This window comes from Balaenoptera borealis (assembly GCF_965194805.1).
Source record: "Balaenoptera borealis genome assembly, chromosome: 9".
Lineage (NCBI taxonomy): Eukaryota > Metazoa > Chordata > Mammalia > Artiodactyla > Balaenopteridae > Balaenoptera > Balaenoptera borealis.
In genome coordinates, this window is record NC_138873.1 from 22,696,917 (window position 1) to 22,714,341 (window position 17,425).

At 33.9% G+C, this 17,425-nt stretch overlaps 2 protein-coding genes across 2 annotated transcripts in view; one reads left to right on the forward strand and one right to left on the reverse strand.

Moving 5' to 3' along the window:
• GJE1 (gap junction protein epsilon 1) overlaps nucleotides 1-17,425 on the reverse strand; it is a 98,314-nt gene that overhangs the window by 50,531 nt on the left and 30,358 nt on the right. Inside the window, exon 1 of the mRNA XM_082405583.1 lies at nucleotides 8,331-17,425. This exon is cut by the window's right edge and continues 30,358 nt beyond it. The gene's annotated coding sequence lies outside the window, so the exon portion shown is untranslated. The remainder of the gene's footprint in view (nucleotides 1-8,330) is intronic.
• NMBR (neuromedin B receptor) overlaps nucleotides 1-17,425 on the forward strand; it is a 56,331-nt gene that overhangs the window by 17,805 nt on the left and 21,101 nt on the right. Inside the window, 1 exon segment of the mRNA XM_082405591.1 lies at nucleotides 1-17,425. This exon segment is cut by the window's right edge and continues 21,101 nt beyond it. Within this exon segment, the coding sequence (XP_082261717.1) occupies nucleotides 1-135 (135 nt within the window). The 3' untranslated portion in view covers nucleotides 136-17,425.

Genomic DNA, 17,425 nt, shown 5'->3' on the forward strand with positions numbered 1-17,425 from the left:
CAAGTCCTATCAAGCACCTACCTACTCAGCTCCTCCGCAGTGCGCGTGACATCCCTGAAAAAAAATTCTAAGAACATGGTGACCAAATCTGTATTACTTAGTGGGCACAATGTGAAGCAGGAAATGGCACTGTGATTTTGGCCATTCAACTCACTACCTGAAAAGAACTTACTCTCGTATCTCTATTGAGTAAAGCAAAACTAAACAACTTTTTTTTCTTACTATATCTCAGCTAATTCATTAAACAGTTTAATGATTGACTCAGAAAAGGCAAGTCAAACAGAGTTACCATTTTTCACTGAACAAGACTTTAAATGACATTAAAAATATATGTATTACTCACATTAAAAGTGATTCAAAAAGCAATATATCTGTATTGATCTATGTGTATAAGTCAATATTGCTTCAATATTGAAGTTGTTCCTAGAGCCAACCTAGCACATTTATCTTAAATTTGTTTTATTCGGGAGCATGAAATACATTTCTTTATTGACTCAGTGATTCAATGAGTATAATATTCAAACTCCAAATATCTGAAATGCAAGTCATATTTTCCTGGTGAATTTTATTCATAACTAGTGCCTGTATATATCTCCTTTGTTTGAATAAACTAATAGAAAATTCAAAAGGTGGAGCAAATCTTTTTATGATTAATCATAATTTATAGAAATAGTTTATATCTGTAACTTCTCAGTATGTGATTAAAATGTATGATGACATTTGTATTATGCATAGTGAAATAGATATCATCTGAATATGATCTGAATGTAAAATAGGTATCATATGTCCTAAACTGTAAAACTATGACTCAGAAATTGGCATGGCCATCTTTGTATACATTGCTAAATCCCTGGATATTTGGGTCATTCTGTGTAGCTGTGATGAGATATACGTAATTCTGCTGAGTTCAACCATTTAATGAGTTCAACCATCCATTTTTGCAATAGCACCTGACAAGTGTATATAAAATCTACTTGGGAAGTTTACTCTGCATAGTATCACAGTCATCTCTGAATAATTTTGGATTAAAATTTTAAATAAAGGAACATTTAAAATATTTACGATGGTCTTTCAAAAAATACACAAAGTAATATGTCACACTTATACAGTGTAACATTAGTACCATTTGTCAAACATTAGTAGTAATCCTAGTTCATCCAATATTACTCACCTAACAATTACATGGAAGGAAAGACTTAAACAAAACATGAATCCCTAATGTTTTCATGTCACCTGTAATTTGATGAATAAGTTATAATTTATTAATATATTGTCAATATTTAATATTACATTAATTAGTTCTTATTTGCAATATTGCAAGATTTGGAATCCAAATAATTAACAAAACATTTTCCATTTTAATAAACATCAATTGTTATTAAAATTAAACAAAAAATGAAGAAAGCTAAAGAGGATTCCACAGCCATGTGGGAGAGGTAGGATTTAAAAACCAGACACCATACTATGGTGCATGCACCCACTATTCCATCATCTTTCAATTTCTTTCTTTCTCTATTGACTTTCTCCTATCTCTAATAGTTGTTCTTAACCTTTAGGAAAGTTGGAGAGCCACTCATCAGAGAGGTGTAAAATATCGCACACAAATTTTATATTGACTCTGGGTATTTTATAAATCTTTCAAGTCTCATCCATTAAAATCTAAAGAACCATGGGTTTCTGGGTGAGAATCCTTGGTCAATGCAGAACCATTCTCCTTGTTAATAATGTGATGGTAGAAATAGGTATATATGAAAAACTACAAGATGCAGGCATATCAGATTACATAACAATATTATTCTTTCAAGCTCTAAATTATCAGAACTTTATAGTTAAGATGTGCCTATGTCCCTTTAGTTTCAGATATATGGAATACATATTATAGAGTATATATTCACTATATATATAAATATACACTATATTATACTGTATATATGAATACATATACAATACATTGCATATGTATTTAGTTTCACATATGCTATATATATGAGAAACTAAAAGGACATACATACATCTTAACTATAAGGATACAATAATTGAAAGTTTAAGAGAATAATATTGACATATACTCTGATATCTGATTTATTTTTTAAGAATGAAAAAATATTTATTTATAAAATATCTTAGAAAATTTTTATTTTATTAAGAAACATTAAAAATTTTTGTTAAAAATGTTTTTCTGTAATGATACTAATAGAGTAATAATGGCACCAAAAATTTCAATTTTCCTTTTTTTTTAAAAAAAGAATTTTAACAATAGCCACATATCTGATTATATAATGTTATCAATATTATCAAATTATGACTGCATTTTAGAATTTTCTTTCTGGTTACTATTTATATTAATACTGAAAATCAGATTGTCTGTTAATGTTGAGCCCTGCTCTTTGGAGACATGCTCAATACTCAGAGCTCTCTTCATGTATTAAGCAGTTTGAGGATTATCTGTACAAACATTTTTGTGAATCTGACTGTTGCATTCTACAGCTGGGTTATAATTTTAATTCACTCACTAAACTTTTATGATTTCTCATTTTCAAGAAGTTCTGTGAATCGCACAATTTTTTCAAATATTTCCTTTCTTTGGAATAGAAACCTGAGAGTTACTATATTAGTATATATTCTATGATGTATGATCATTCTATATATAACATGATGAAGTAAATATTTAATGTTTACTTTTATCATATATTTTCCAAGTCAAACAAAACTTCATGCCTTATACACACATACATATACTCACACATGTGAGATTTGGTTCATATTAAAATTAGAGTTTCAACTTTGGCCTTGATCAGATCTTATGTATACTTAGCTTATTTATAGTTATTGTACGTATATTGTGAAATATATCTATTTATTTCTGGACATTTAAAATTTTTATTATTATTATTAAGGAATGAAGTTAGAGGATATAAGCTTCAAATTTATCATCTCTGAAATCATACAACGGAAACAAATCAAACTGATTATTAGCCAGAAGTAGAACAAAAATTCCAGATTCCAAATCTGTTAAAAAATGTAGGGTGAAATAGATCTTTAAAAAACACAATCAATGAATTGATTTATATAATTTCATCTAGTAGTATTGTAATTCATGGAAGTATTAGGAAAAAAGCTATGTCTAATGTGGTAATATCTGCCATAATGGAGGGAAATTTCTCACCAAATTATTATTTTTAATGTAGATATGAGCTATGTCTTTTTCTCTGAATCTCCTCTTTAAGCCTAGAGTAGTTCAAAAGAGATAAAAAAAATATAGTATATTTGAAATGCTTGGGACTAGAGAATGTTCCCTTAATTGCTTTGTCTGTGGAATGGGTTAACAATGTTGTAAGGGTCAAGTTAGATAATGCATGTAAAGTACTCACATGGTGCCTGGCATAACAGTACATGTTCAGGAAATATAGTTTTTATCATCATGTTTTAAAGTCATCTTTCCGCATGTAGTAAAATAATAATAAAATTTATTAAACATTTACTATGTGGCAGATCTTGTAGTATATCCTTTGCAGGAATGCCTCATGTCAGCTCATAAGGAAGGCATTATTCTGGTTCCCATTCTGTGGGTGAAGGAACTGAGGATTAGTAAGCAGATAAGTAAAGGATGGAAGAGCTTGGTGTTGAACTCTCATCTATCTAACTTTAAATTTGTATAATTTATCTATAGTCAATACTGTCAGGAGACTGGAAATCAGATAATTCACCAGAAGAAGAAATAAGCATGCAAGTTTTCCTCCCTGGAATGTAGAGCTTCCCTGACAGTAAAGGACAAAAAAGAATAGTTCTCTTAGTTTACCTTTCTCATTCTGGGGTAAGGATAATAGCTTAAATTCTGGTCACCCATGTGAATACTTTTACAGAAATAAATTTCATATATAACAACGTGAGAACATAGTTTCTGCCCCCGAATTTCTTTCTCCGTTTTGTGCATGTTATACAAAAAAGGGAGAAGAGAAATAATAAAAATTAATGGAACACCTTTTGATACCAAAACATATATTTTATTGGACTATTTGCTTGTTAGAACATATCTTAAATGTTTATAATTCTATAGAGGTGTAAAATAGTTAGTGGATTTTGAACAAGTACAATTTTCCACTTACTAATATTTTATTACTGTCTTCATTGCACACTGAGGCACTATTTCCATTAAGTTTCTGAGAAATGAAATGCATGTGCATTTCAACTTCAAATAAATTAGCATGTGTGCATGTTTTCATTAGACTTTTTTGAACAAGGAGCAAGGTGTGAGTAAATAGGTGTGAGCAAGGGGTGCACAGTTTTAGTGCAGAAAGCCATTTTTGTAATGTTACAACAGAATAAAATAAGAGTGCTAAAGAAAGTCTGATTATAACTGCATCTTTAATGGTTATTGGAGGAAACGTTACTTATATACTGTGGTTACAGCATTTTACACCATTTCATTTTCTAAATTATTTTACCAGGTTACTTTAAGAGCTCTATTTTTTTCCATATGTTGTGTCTTACCAAAATTTCAAGCAGGAAATTTTCTTATACACAAAGCCAAGTCTTAATCTGTTGTGGATAATTTGTACTTGAAGTAGTGTACAGCAGAATTTAACCAAGATTTTATTTCTGGGAACTAATTCTCCTCTTGGGCAATAAACAGATAATAATTATCCATTATTACTCATAGTAGAAGAATAATATAAATGTAACCCGCTTAGGGACCTAAAAAGTATTTTACAAAATATTTAGTGGTACTTAACAGAATTAGTTGAAATGGGAAACCTGTAATCATTTGAAGTATTTTGGCATTGTAGATAATCAAATCTGAAAATCAAGCACTTAAATGTTCAAATTGTTGTTTGCATATGTTGCAAAAATTTAATGGTAAACATGAGTCTATGCTTAAAATTTCTAATTTTCTTATGAATTTTAGAAATTATCTATTTGCTTTGAGTGTGTGGTATTCTGCTGCATTCTTCAAACCAAGAAGTGTAAGCCCTCATCAGTATGATCCATTTTTTCCCCATTTTGCATGTTTCTTTACGTGCATGTACGAAAGAAAGGAGAGTATAAAAAAGCATGGTATTATGAGAGTGCTGAAGTAGGAGGAAAAAACCCACAAATTATTTTAATATGACTGCTTTCTCCATTAGACGTACTCATCCACCTAAGTTCATTTTTTTCAATGGCTAAAACTTCTCCACCTCAAAGCAGGAAGAATTTGGTCAAACAAATATGTGGTATCTTGCAGATACTTAATAAAATTCAATAGGAATTTGAACTTAGTGTAGACTTCTAACTTATTTTAAAAACATAAATTTACCTAAATAACCAGTTATCAAGAGCAGTGTTATTTCTGCTTATGTGTTTAACCAAATAAACCTCTTGGAATCAATAAGGGCCATATAAAAGTGCATGCTGAATTTCAGAAGTACTTGATCTGCCTGCATTCGTTTTGTATTTCAGCCTAGGCTATAATAAGCTGTCTAGAGTATTTAAAAATTAGAACTTGTTTCTCCTCTCCAGGCAGTTTGCCAAGAAGCATATTAATGAAATGTATCATGTTTTAAATAGAATGATTTGGCATACCTCACTGCACAGTACAGGAGAATACATTTTCTTTAGGAGAATTTATTATTAGTGAATGAAATCAAGACATAGAAAATAAAGATAAATGTTTGAACACTTTTAATGCTTTTTAGTTCTTTTTATATTGACCTCAGATTTAAAATACCATATTGACTTCTCTTTAATTAATAAAATATTACTTAATAAACTCAGGGTGCAAAGTTACACATATGAAGACAAAAATCACAAAGTTCTGGAGTTAAGTTCTACAGTCTTCTTAGAACACTGTTTTGGTGTCAAGTAGGGAAATTTCTATTTAAATTATCTGACAACTATATTCTTTGCTTTATTAATATTTCCTTAAATCATTCAAAATCTAAATATCACTATATATACAATTTTCTGTTAAGGTAATTGTATAATTATTCAGTTAAAACTAAAATCCTGCTAAATATTTTTGAGGAATATTTTATTTCCTCTCTGAAATATTTCAAAATATCAAACTAGCAATAAAGTCACAGATGAACCAATTTCACTACCCTCAAGTCCACCTGCCTCTCAGCTTCAAATATAAAGAGCATTTTTCTTCTGTTAGAAAAGAATGACGTTTTTGAAGTTTACAAAGTGGTATTTATTCCATTTTAATGACATACCATCCTATCCCAGAATTATTTAGGGCATTAGTGTGATTGTTTCAATCAGAATCTGCTGTTTAGATTTCTAAGGTGCATATTAGGACAATTTGCCTATGATTTTGAGACTTTGGCTCAAAGAAGGAAGCTATTCGTTTCTTCTGTGTTATGTTTTTCATATTGATGGGGTTAGATGAATGCCAATTTGAAGTATTTGTTCGGAAAAATAATACTATAAGTAAAAAACCCATATTGTGATTGTTAGAATTTTAAACACCTGATTTTAACATGTTTGCTGTTACTATTAGTTGATATTCATTCTATTATTTGAAACTTTAAAGAATTAGATGTCATGATAAAGGATATTATGGTAATTTTCTTTAAATTTTGAGTTATGATTTGGCAGCATACAGATTGTGGGAATGTGCAGAATTGGGGAATTAATAATTCCATTTAATATATTAGTATGACTGTTCACTGTTATTTTAAAGGGATAATAAATTTAATGCAAGTTAAATTAGAATCAGTTCTAACACGAGTGTTTTTTTTCTTTTCTATCTCAGAATCAATGACATAATTGAATAAATAATCTTGGATTTATTTTGAACCTTGTGCTTTTCAGTGAGTGAATTTTCACTGAGGGACTGGCCAGAGATTATTGATTGCAATTATTGTATCTCTTTAAGTATGTGTGATTACTTTTTATATTCTTTGATTTAATAAACAAAAGAAGTCAGTGCATCATGAATAAATTTATTTTTTCTTATGATAGCATTTGTTCATAAAACTCAATTATGAGCAGTATTATCCAAGAGAAAACACACAAAAAAGTATAAAATATATAGCTGCTTACAAAGAGGAGGATGTCATATGTCAGAAACTTGAAATCTATAAGGGTTACAGAGAAATGAAATAAAGTTGAAGTTGTTATTTCAGACATAAATACTTTGACTGAAAAAAACTTGGGTTTAATTTCAACTGTGTATTCTAAGAAAAGAGAAAATCTTGCCCTCTCAGTATACTTGTTGAGAGCTTTTGCTTCAAAGTTCAAGATGTGAGAAGTCTCTTTGGCTTTAACAGCTTAATTGGTTGGTGCATCATGATGTCTGGTATTTAAATTACTTGCATGGTTTTCTGTTGCAGTAACTGTGTTCTGTACCAATTGAAACCACCATTAGAGGAAGTGTTTCTGGGCACATATTCTTCAGAACTGTATTATAAGATTTAATGCATATTAGTATCTAAACCCGTCCTAATAGAAAGACTGCAAAAGTGGTGACAAATGAGAGGGTCTTAACTCAAATTTTCATAAAGTAATGCATTGCAAAGTGAGAGATGGGTCTGGAATCTTGAAGCAAAAATTGCTGCACTTGATTAATCTTTAAAGGGTATTTTTCATTCCTTCTTGCACATGTATTTTATGGTTGGATAGCATTCTTGTCCACTAGAAACATACAAACCAATGGTATTTCAACAGAGTGCCAAACATCTGGATGGAAAATGAAACTTCCACACAATCACCTTACTGTGTCTTATTATTTGGTGTTTAGATGAAATATCTATATGATTATGTCAATCTTTCATCTTGTTGCAATATTTTAGTGTTGTTACAGCTTAAACTCTCATAGTAGATCTTAGTGGCTAGGTTAACTATAAATATATTATTTCGTTAGTATAAGTTTCTTATGCTTTTCTTAAATTGAGTCAGTTACCTCAAAGTATATGAAATCAATATTTTTCTTAATGTTTCCGCCTACTTTTTAGTCATGATGAAAGAAAAATTATGCTTTCATAGTTTCTTTATCTAAACAAATGAGAATTTTGTCCTGAGCTTTTAGCAACAATAATAACCACTGCAAATATTCAGTGAAAGCCTCTGTGGATTTGCTTATTAGATATAGAAGGTAGGAGACAATAACTAGGTCAGGTGTAGCAAAAGATTTGCCTTCTTATATATAATTTCTTATGAAAAGGCAGATATTGGCTTTTCTTAGCTAAGAATATTCTAGAGTAAGACAAAAATCAGAAATATAATTAATGGGAACTTATTTTACTGGGTATTTATCAGAGAAACAGAGTCAAAATGTTTTATGATGGCCTTTACGTATTTCAGAGAGCATTCTCTGTGTCGATATGGACTATTTAGACATCTTTAACGTATTCTTTTTATTTTTTTTTATTTTTATTTATTTATTTATTTATTTTTGGCTGTGTTGGGTCTTCGTTTCTGTGTGAGGGCTTTCTCTAGTTGTGGCGAGCAGGGGCCACTCTTCATCGCGATGCAGGGGCCTCTCACTATCGCGGCCTCTCTTGTTGCGGAGCACAGGCTCCAGACGCGCAGGCTCAGTAGTTGTGGCTCACAGGCCTAGTCGCTCCGTGGCATGTGGGATCTTCCCAGACCAGGGCTCGAACCCGTGTCCCCTGCATTGGCAGGCAGATTCTCAACCACTGCGCCACCAGGGAAGCCCTTAACGTATTCTTTTATGAAGGTTCCAGAAAACTTTAAAAACTGCTCTTTAATGTTGCAGTCAATAAATTATTTCATAGGATGCCCCAGAACTTGTGAAACAAATCAAAGGGACATTGTTTATTACTTTGTAGTGAAGACTTTGAAGAGGAACCTAGACTTCAGTTGAATCGGCCCACTGAACTAGAGATGCAGTGGGTAAGGGTTTGATTTGGAAGTGGCTGTCAACAGTTGGTGCATTAAGGGGATTCTGATTAATGAGGACTCACCATCAGTCATTAGTAAGAGAGCAGAGATAGGAATAAATTCTTTTGGTAGAGTGGGTATGTTTAAGATCAAATACAGAATCATTTAAAATCCCAAAGCTATGCTAAAGTGTGTTACAGTGTCCTGGGATAAACAGTTTCACTCTTGGGAGTAAGAAAAGGAAGAGTTCCACAAAGGATGAGAAAATAAAAGAGAAGAAAAGGGGAGGGATTCTTGAATCACTGTAAGGCTCATTTTCAAGTTTTAGCTCAGAGACTGATTTGCTCAAGGGCAAGGGACGTAGGTTCTGGACGGGCCTTAAAGAGGGCAGCAGCTATGGTCCAGACCTGCAAATCACACTGTCTGTATGAATATTTCAAAGTCATCTCAAAATTAATGTGTCTGCAGCTAATTCATCATTCCTAAACTTGATCCCTCCTTCTTCTGCATTTTGGCAAATATCATGACTTCCACACTTTACTGAAGGGAAATAAACCCAGGAGTGTCTTAATTCTTTCTTTGCCCCTCCACATCCACTCCATCAGCAAAAGCTGTTGATTCTACTTCCAAAATATATCTTGAGTCTTTCACTCTCTCTCCATTTCAATTGTTACCACATGCTCTAAGCTACCCTCCTCTTTTGCCTAGATTAATGCAGTAAATGCTTAACTAATCTCCCTGTTACACTCTAGTTCACAGTAAAGGCATTCTCCACACTGCAAACAGAAATCATGGTAAACTTAAATTAGGCCATGTCACACCTTTGTTTCCCAATAGACTTAGAATAAAATAAAAACTACTTGCTTAGATCCCATAATCTGGTCTCTGACTACCGTTTCAAATTCACTTCCCACTTAGCTCACTGAACTTCAGCCTCACTGGCCCTCTTTTTTGTTCCTCTAGCACACAGACAACTTCCCACTTCAATGTCTTTGCACTTGTGCCTTTTGACTAAAAGTCTCTTTTCTCAGATATTCGCATGGCTGACTCTTGCCAGAGAGGTTGTCTGTCACCAAACAATTCATAGAGGCCACTATCAGATCATTTCATTCCATTACCTTGTCCTGATTTATTTTCCTACGGCATTTATCTTGTTTCTTTTTTTACTCACTTGTATGGTCCTTTTCCTTCATCTTAAATAAAAGTCCTATAAGAGCAGGCACTTGTCTGTGTTAATGTGTACCATATCCTCAGGGCTTAAAACAGTTCCTGGAATATAGTTTAATGTAGTTGGTGCTCACCAAGTAACTACAGACGGAATAAATGAAGAGTTGAATAGTGCTGGGCTGGGAGATAAAGAGGGTCCCTGGAAATAAAGAATGGAAGCATTTTGTACAATGCCTCGAGGGATCATCCTGTAGTTCTCTTTCTTACTGAACTAAATGGGAACCTTCTTTCAAACAGGAATTGGAAGACAATTGATTCAACTCTATGAAGTATTGGGTTCATCATAATGTTATACTCTGACTATATCCTCTGCACTACTATGCAGCCATAAACATGGCTTTCCTCACGTCAGGCAAAGCTTGGAGTGTCTGACAAAGTATCATTTGGATGATACCTTTCAGGGGAAATGCCAAGGGCATAAAGCATAATTGAACCCTTTTTTCTGAAAGCTTCATGAGATACTCATGCCTTTAGATTTGCCTTATTTTTAAATGTCCAGTAGTTTGAAATGAGAAGAAAGCTCACCATTGGTCATCAGGAAACAACTCTTAGGGTACCCTGAGAACTCTTGCAGGTTAAAGCAGCCACTTTATGGCTGTGGGACCATGATTCTACTATAGCTGGGCGGTAATCCACTGACTTCCATTGTTATCTGCATGAAAATTTACTTCCATTTTTAGGGATTTATAACTAAAACCTGACTGCATTCTGTTCTTTTTGAAGGTTCCACTAAGTGAAAAAAATGAAAGAAAGAGTCATTATATAATATAATCTTAGATAGTATTCTTAATACTATAAGTAGTACAGATAAATGGTTTTCTAATACAACGTGTAAAATTCATGAAATATCTGTCAAATATTTTCCAATTTAAATGATTATGGTTGGATATAATTGACTGGTTAGGATGAAAAAGTCAGAGACTTTGGGTGAGCTGTGGGCATTTGCTGTCGTGAGTGTCTGCTTTTCTGATCTAGTTCTTGTACTGAAAATTCTAATCTCCTGAATGCTGTAAATTCCATACTTTGTATGATTTGCCACCCTCTCGCCCCTCCAGATTTGGTTCTCTTATCCATTGGGATGCCAGTTGCCTAAAAAGGCTGAGGTGTAATGTTGTAAAAGCACTGAGAAAGGCTAGACTTACAATTCTTGTTTTTTTTCTCCAGCTGGGTGCCAGATGTTTTCTTGATTGAGAGAGACTGTTTCATTGACTTATATTTTCATTGAAAATATAGGTGTGGATAAACATGGCTGGTCTTTTTTTTTTTTTTCAGTCTATGGTTAGTAACAAAAATGAAAATAAAGTTGCCCAGGATGTACTTTACATTGGTGAAACACTAGTAAGCAGGAAAATAATCAACCTTGGGACAAATGTGAAGTCTAACACATCAGGATGACCAGGTACTATACTTTGCTGGTCCAATGTAGGTTCTGATCCTATTCCTATCTCTAATTTTTTCATGGTAAAATGGCATTTAAACTGTAACTTTGATGAGCAATTTCAAGTATGGTGGTTTCTTACAGGTTTATTGCATTAACTTCTGAACAACCGTAGATCACTAGAATCATAATCTGTACCAAAGCTTTATCTGCTGTAAGATGACATCAAAACCACTAGTAAGAGAACTGTGATATCTCATCTTTAAAGTCTCCATGAGAAACAACTGCACAGCTTTCTTGGTAATGTATAGAAGTGTACAACTTCAGTGTCAGAATATTTTTCTCAGTAGTTTACCCTTCCTTTTCTTTTGCTATGGTTCAATTAGACATGAAATAACTTTTTTGGCATCCTCAAGTTTAAGTTTCCTAACACAGCATTTTTGCACTTTTTGTGATAACTACTCAGCAGACCCAAATAGTAAAGAAGGTGTGTATAAACCATATATATATATATTTTTTTTTTTAATATTTATTTATTTATTTATTTGGCTGTGCCAGGCCTTAACTGTGGCATGTGGGATCTTTTTAGTTGCAGCATGTGGGATCTTAGTTGCGGCATGCAGGATTTAGTTCCCTGACCAGGGATCGAACCTGGGGCCCCTGCATTGGGAGCACGGAGTCTTAACCACTGGACCACCAGGGAAGTCCTACCTTCAACTCTATTGATTTGATTACAGTTCTTAGACTTATTTTTTCTTCATAAAACAGCATAAAATTTTATTTGAACAAATGTTTATGTAGCATCACTATGTAATGGGTGCCCTGTTTCGTCCTGGGTATACAGCGTAAATAAAGCAGACACGGTCAGAGAAATCTTAATTGTCAGGAATGGACACTAGCTAACTCGAACAGAAGGAAAATCTTGGGGAAGAATATTAAGAATTTCCCAAATTCATGGAAACTGTAAAGTTAGGCAAGAAACATTGGCAAAAACAAATATTTATGCGGGATGGTCAGATAGCTAAAGTGGGCCTTATGGGTATTGTAGAGTCTTATAGATAAGTGTGGGAAAGACACAAGAACCAAGAAAACAAAAAAAAAATCAACATATGATTATAATATGATGCTGGTGCTGTTAGAGAAATAGAAGGCTGAGATAGAGAACAGCAATGTGTGGGTGGGGATGAGAAAGGACCTCTGATGTTTAAGCTGAGAGGAAGGATGGAGAGACACCTCATAGTAGGCTTGTTTTCAAAATTACTTTACTATTAATATTGTTTTATTACATGTACCTGAAAGAGATCTGACTGATACCTAGGAGGTTAAGGGTGGGTTTGTTGGGCAGCGGTGATTAGAGGAGTGTTCCAGGCAAAGGAAATAGATGTAAAGTCTTGATGGCAGAAAGAAACCAGGATATTTTTGATGGGCTTAAAGGAGGCCAGTGTGACTGAAGCAGAGAGGGGGAGGGGGAGGGCAAAATGAGATGAGGTTTGGGAGTTCGGCAGTGGTCCTAACTCCAGACTTTGGAATCTGAGGGGAAATTGGAAGTTTTAAAGAGTTTTAACCAAGCCAATGTATACTTATTTCTACTTACTGAAGATTATTTTGGCTGCTTTGTGGAGAATAGAGAAGATGGGAGATGAGTAAGGAGTGTACTGCAGTAGTACACAGGACAAAGACGTGTGGTCACTGATGTCTTGTATCAGCATGGTGGCAATGTATATTGGGGAGAATTGGTCAAAGATAAGATATAAATGGGAGTATACATGCAAAGAGTTGTTGCTGGATTATGTACAAATTTTAATAGAAGGATTTTTGGTTCTTGAATGGAGAATTTTACTTATGTGTGTGATGTTTATATATTATTCTAGATGCTTTTGACTGCAAATGACAGAAATTGAATTAAAATTAGATTAAGAAGAAAAAGAATGTATTGGCTCATATGATTGAGGAATCTAGTGGTGGATTGGGACGTTAGGCAAAACTGTGTCCAAGCCCATGGTTATTCCTGAACTTTGTATGGACCTCTTATCTCTGTTTCTGTGCCCAAAAAAGTGTTTCTCTTCTTTTTTCAAGGCTCAGGGCACATTATCTCAGGCAGCTCTAAATTAAAAACATAAGAGGAATCAGAGAAATTTCTTCTTCCACCAGCCACATATTGAGTCTCTGAGAAGGATTCTGATGAGCTCTTCTTGGGTGTCTCATGCACCAGTGACTAAGCATTTGTCTAAGGCCTGGTGCGCATGCCTATTTCCAAGGGGGCTATTACCCTATGGAAGCGTGGGGGAAAGTTTACTGTGCCTACACAAACAAACAAATAAATGAAGCCATGACAATCTACTACAACTATATAGAATAATCTGTGAGAAAGACAAAAACAGTCCCTGACATCCAGAAGCTGGTCCTGGCTCAAGCAAGACCTTAGTGTTCTCCTGATGAACATAAGCAATTTTGCAGAACATAAAATCAGATAAGGCCATGCTGTAACTATGATGGACCGAGAAAAATATGTGCCTTGTCCAAGCCACAGAAATTACCTGACAGCCCCTTATCCTGGCTAAATATGAGTAACTACTGCTTCTTTACCAGTTATGGTGTTAGACTGGGTTTAGCTTATTACAATGCCCAACCATAGAATTATCCTCAATCCCTGAGGCATCCAATCCACAGCCAGGTCCTGCTTCCTTAAATCCTCCCCACAATCATCTAACACAAGCTCACATCCTATCATAAGTCTTCTCTAGCACCCTGTCACTGAGCTAGCCCATGGGTCCCATGATGTGTCTTCATCCTCACAGCACAAGCAAAAAATCAACTTCTTCAACTATCGGGTCATTCCTGGTGGTCTTTGGCTGGAGGGCATTGACATCATATCATTAATAAAAACAAAATGGACAACAATAACAACAACAACAAAATTCATTCAAGTTTAAGTTGCAATCTGTAAACTTCATTCAACCTTGACTGGCAGTCTCTCTTTCTCCCTCATATTTTCATTTTGGGGATTAATAAAAAGACTGCAATAGTGAGGAGTTTAGAGACAAGTAATGACCACGACATTGTTATCACAGTGATGCACTTGAACTTTTATGAGATATCATGTCACTCCTCATGTTCTACATGCACTAACTGACTCCACTGTAACACAAAGCCTGTCCTGGTTCTTTGATGAATGAGGAAGCTGTGGTGCTTCACTTTAGCCATCAAGCTAACACAATACCATCAAGCTTCCTTTGGCTTCCTCTGATTTTAATCATTCATGGTTTTCTCCAGATTTTTCTCTAGGACTGTACCAGCCCCAAATTGGCCAAAGTACTGAAAAAAAATCATCTTTTCTTGTGACTATTTTCTGGCTGTTAAAGCAGGTTGAAGATATAGTGTAAATAAAGAAAAACATTTTTTTTGCTCTTTGGAAATGGGATGAACAACTTCATTATGGTCTCTGCTGAAATTATTGTTTCTTCTGTATTCTTTTAGCAGCCAGCTATGCCTAAACTCTACAAAGATTGAATGATTTTTATGAAAGTCTGTATCTTTCTTGAGGGAGGGAATTTATTATTCAACTGTAAGTTCTCAATAACTATCATTATTTGTGACATAAAGTGGGTACTTAATAAATGTTTGTTGAAAGAATGAAAGGATAAAATTATAAATAAACTTCAGTCTCTTCACATTGCTTCTAAAACAAAATCCAAACTCTATCCATGACCTTCATAGTTGGCATGATCTAACGAACTCTCCAAGTTGATCTCACACCCCGCTATACTCTCCACCTGGACTTTAAAAAAATGTACCAAACCACTAATATCCAGGACTTTGCTCTTGTAGTTTCTTCAGCTGAAATGACCATCCTGAATGCTTCATAAGTCCATTTCTTCTCATTCTTCGAGTCTCAGCCTAATTTTCTTTTCAGTGTAGTCTTCTCTACTACCGTAGGTAAAATTATCTCTCACATTCATATCACCATATTTATTTCCCTTATAGAATTTGTCCCAATATCTAGGCTACTTATTTATTTACTTATTAGCTTGTGTACAGTCTGTTTTCCCATTGGAATGTGAGTTCCTTGTGGCAGAAATCTTTTCAGCATGTGCATAACTCTATCCCCAGTGCTTGTCATGAAGACTGGGATATAGTAGATCTTCAACAAATGTTTATTGATGTTATGAATAAAAGAGTGAATGCAAATTTATTTTATATCTGACTTAAAAGAATTCATCTTTAGTGTGGACCTAAAAATAAGAACAGATAATTATAATATCTTGAGAAATGTATTAGATATTGTAGGAAATGTACAAATGATGAGAGTTCAGAGATTGAGAGTTTCTAGATACTGGTTATGAGAAAAGCCTTGAAGAGCTGGTAGTACTTAAGCAGGGCCTTGAAAGATAGTTAGGATTTAATAAGTGGAGATCTGGGATGAGATAGTATCAGGAGGAAGGAATAGTGTATAATAGGCAAGTCTTAAAAATGGTAGTCGGTCTATTTTGGCTGGAGCATAAACTTGCTGGATGAAATTGTTGAAGCAAGAGTTAGGAAGGTAAATTGATGTCAGACTGTGCATGGTTTGAAAGACATGCCAAAACTGGATTCTGTGTTGCAAGCTAAGGGCAATCACTGACTTTGAGCAAAGAGATGTTTTAACAGAGTTGCTTCTTCAGGTAACTTATATGAAAGTAGCATGGAGGATGGTTTGTGGAGGGGAGAAATTGTTAGAAACAAGTTGGAGATTATTGTCTGGAATAGTGCAGATGAAAAATTGTGAAGACCTGAACTAGAGTGTTGGAAATGGGAATAGAAAGAAGACGGTGGGTATAAAAGACAATTTAAAGGTAAATCGCGCTCGCAGAGTATTCAACAGGGTACATGGAGTTGTACTAGGTATTTATTCTGCACTTTAATAATTGTCCGTACATGAGAATTTTACTGGTACTATTAGCTCTTTTATTGAGGGAACCTGTGAAGTGGAAAATTCCTTGATGTGGAAAGAGAACAAGGCACTCTGATTAAGACTCAAATTTCAGAGAGAAACTTAAAGTCTACACATCACAGAGAAATTCACTAGCATTAGCAATTCCAGAGAAATGTCTGTAGTTGTGCAGCGTGAACTGACCAGTTACAGTTAGAAATGGAGCAAAGTTGGGGCTTACTACTGGGACAGAATGTCACACTGATTATAGAGCCAAAAATCAATGACTAATTATAATATTGCAACTCTTTTCACAGCGGTATGATCTGGGGGTAAGTGCTTTAAACTCCCATTTTGGTCTCTTTAAGTCAGTTTTACTTGAGGCAAGTGGTAGTAATATTGTTCAAATGGAATAAAATTATTTTACTACTATCATTGCATATTATAATATTACCTAGCTATCTCAATTAATCTATTATTGATGGGCAGACTCTAGCTTACATTTGGGACAGTCTCCAGATAATCTTTCAATTTATAAATGAAACGCTTCATGGAGCCATTTTTACTTTGTGACTCAAACTCCACAACTGCACAGGACTTGATCATGGAGAAATATATTCTTTTAAGAGTGGTAGTGTCTATCAATATTAGGATAAGTAAATCATTTATTCAAGTAATTATTTATTGTGCCTAATATTATAAAGAACTGATATTGCAACAATAAACTATTCTGATAGAATAAATATCTGCCTTTGCATTTAAAGCTTAATTTACTATTACATCAGTAATAATAAAAAGGCGTTGAAATATACACAAATCCTAAATAGATTGCTATTTACTCTCTTTAATCCTTGATTTGGCTTGCACCTTAACATTTTGGACTGATTATTATTTTTTCCTCACGAACTGTATTTAGTTTAAATGACTTTATCAACTATGCATACATTTTAATCATCTCTTGTTCCATGTTGGAGTATAGTTCAATTCTATTAAATAATTCACTTTGCCATTAAATTCACCTCTCAGTGGTGTTGCCTGTTAAATATGGTGTTTTGGAGAAAATCCATATTACTGAACATTCACTG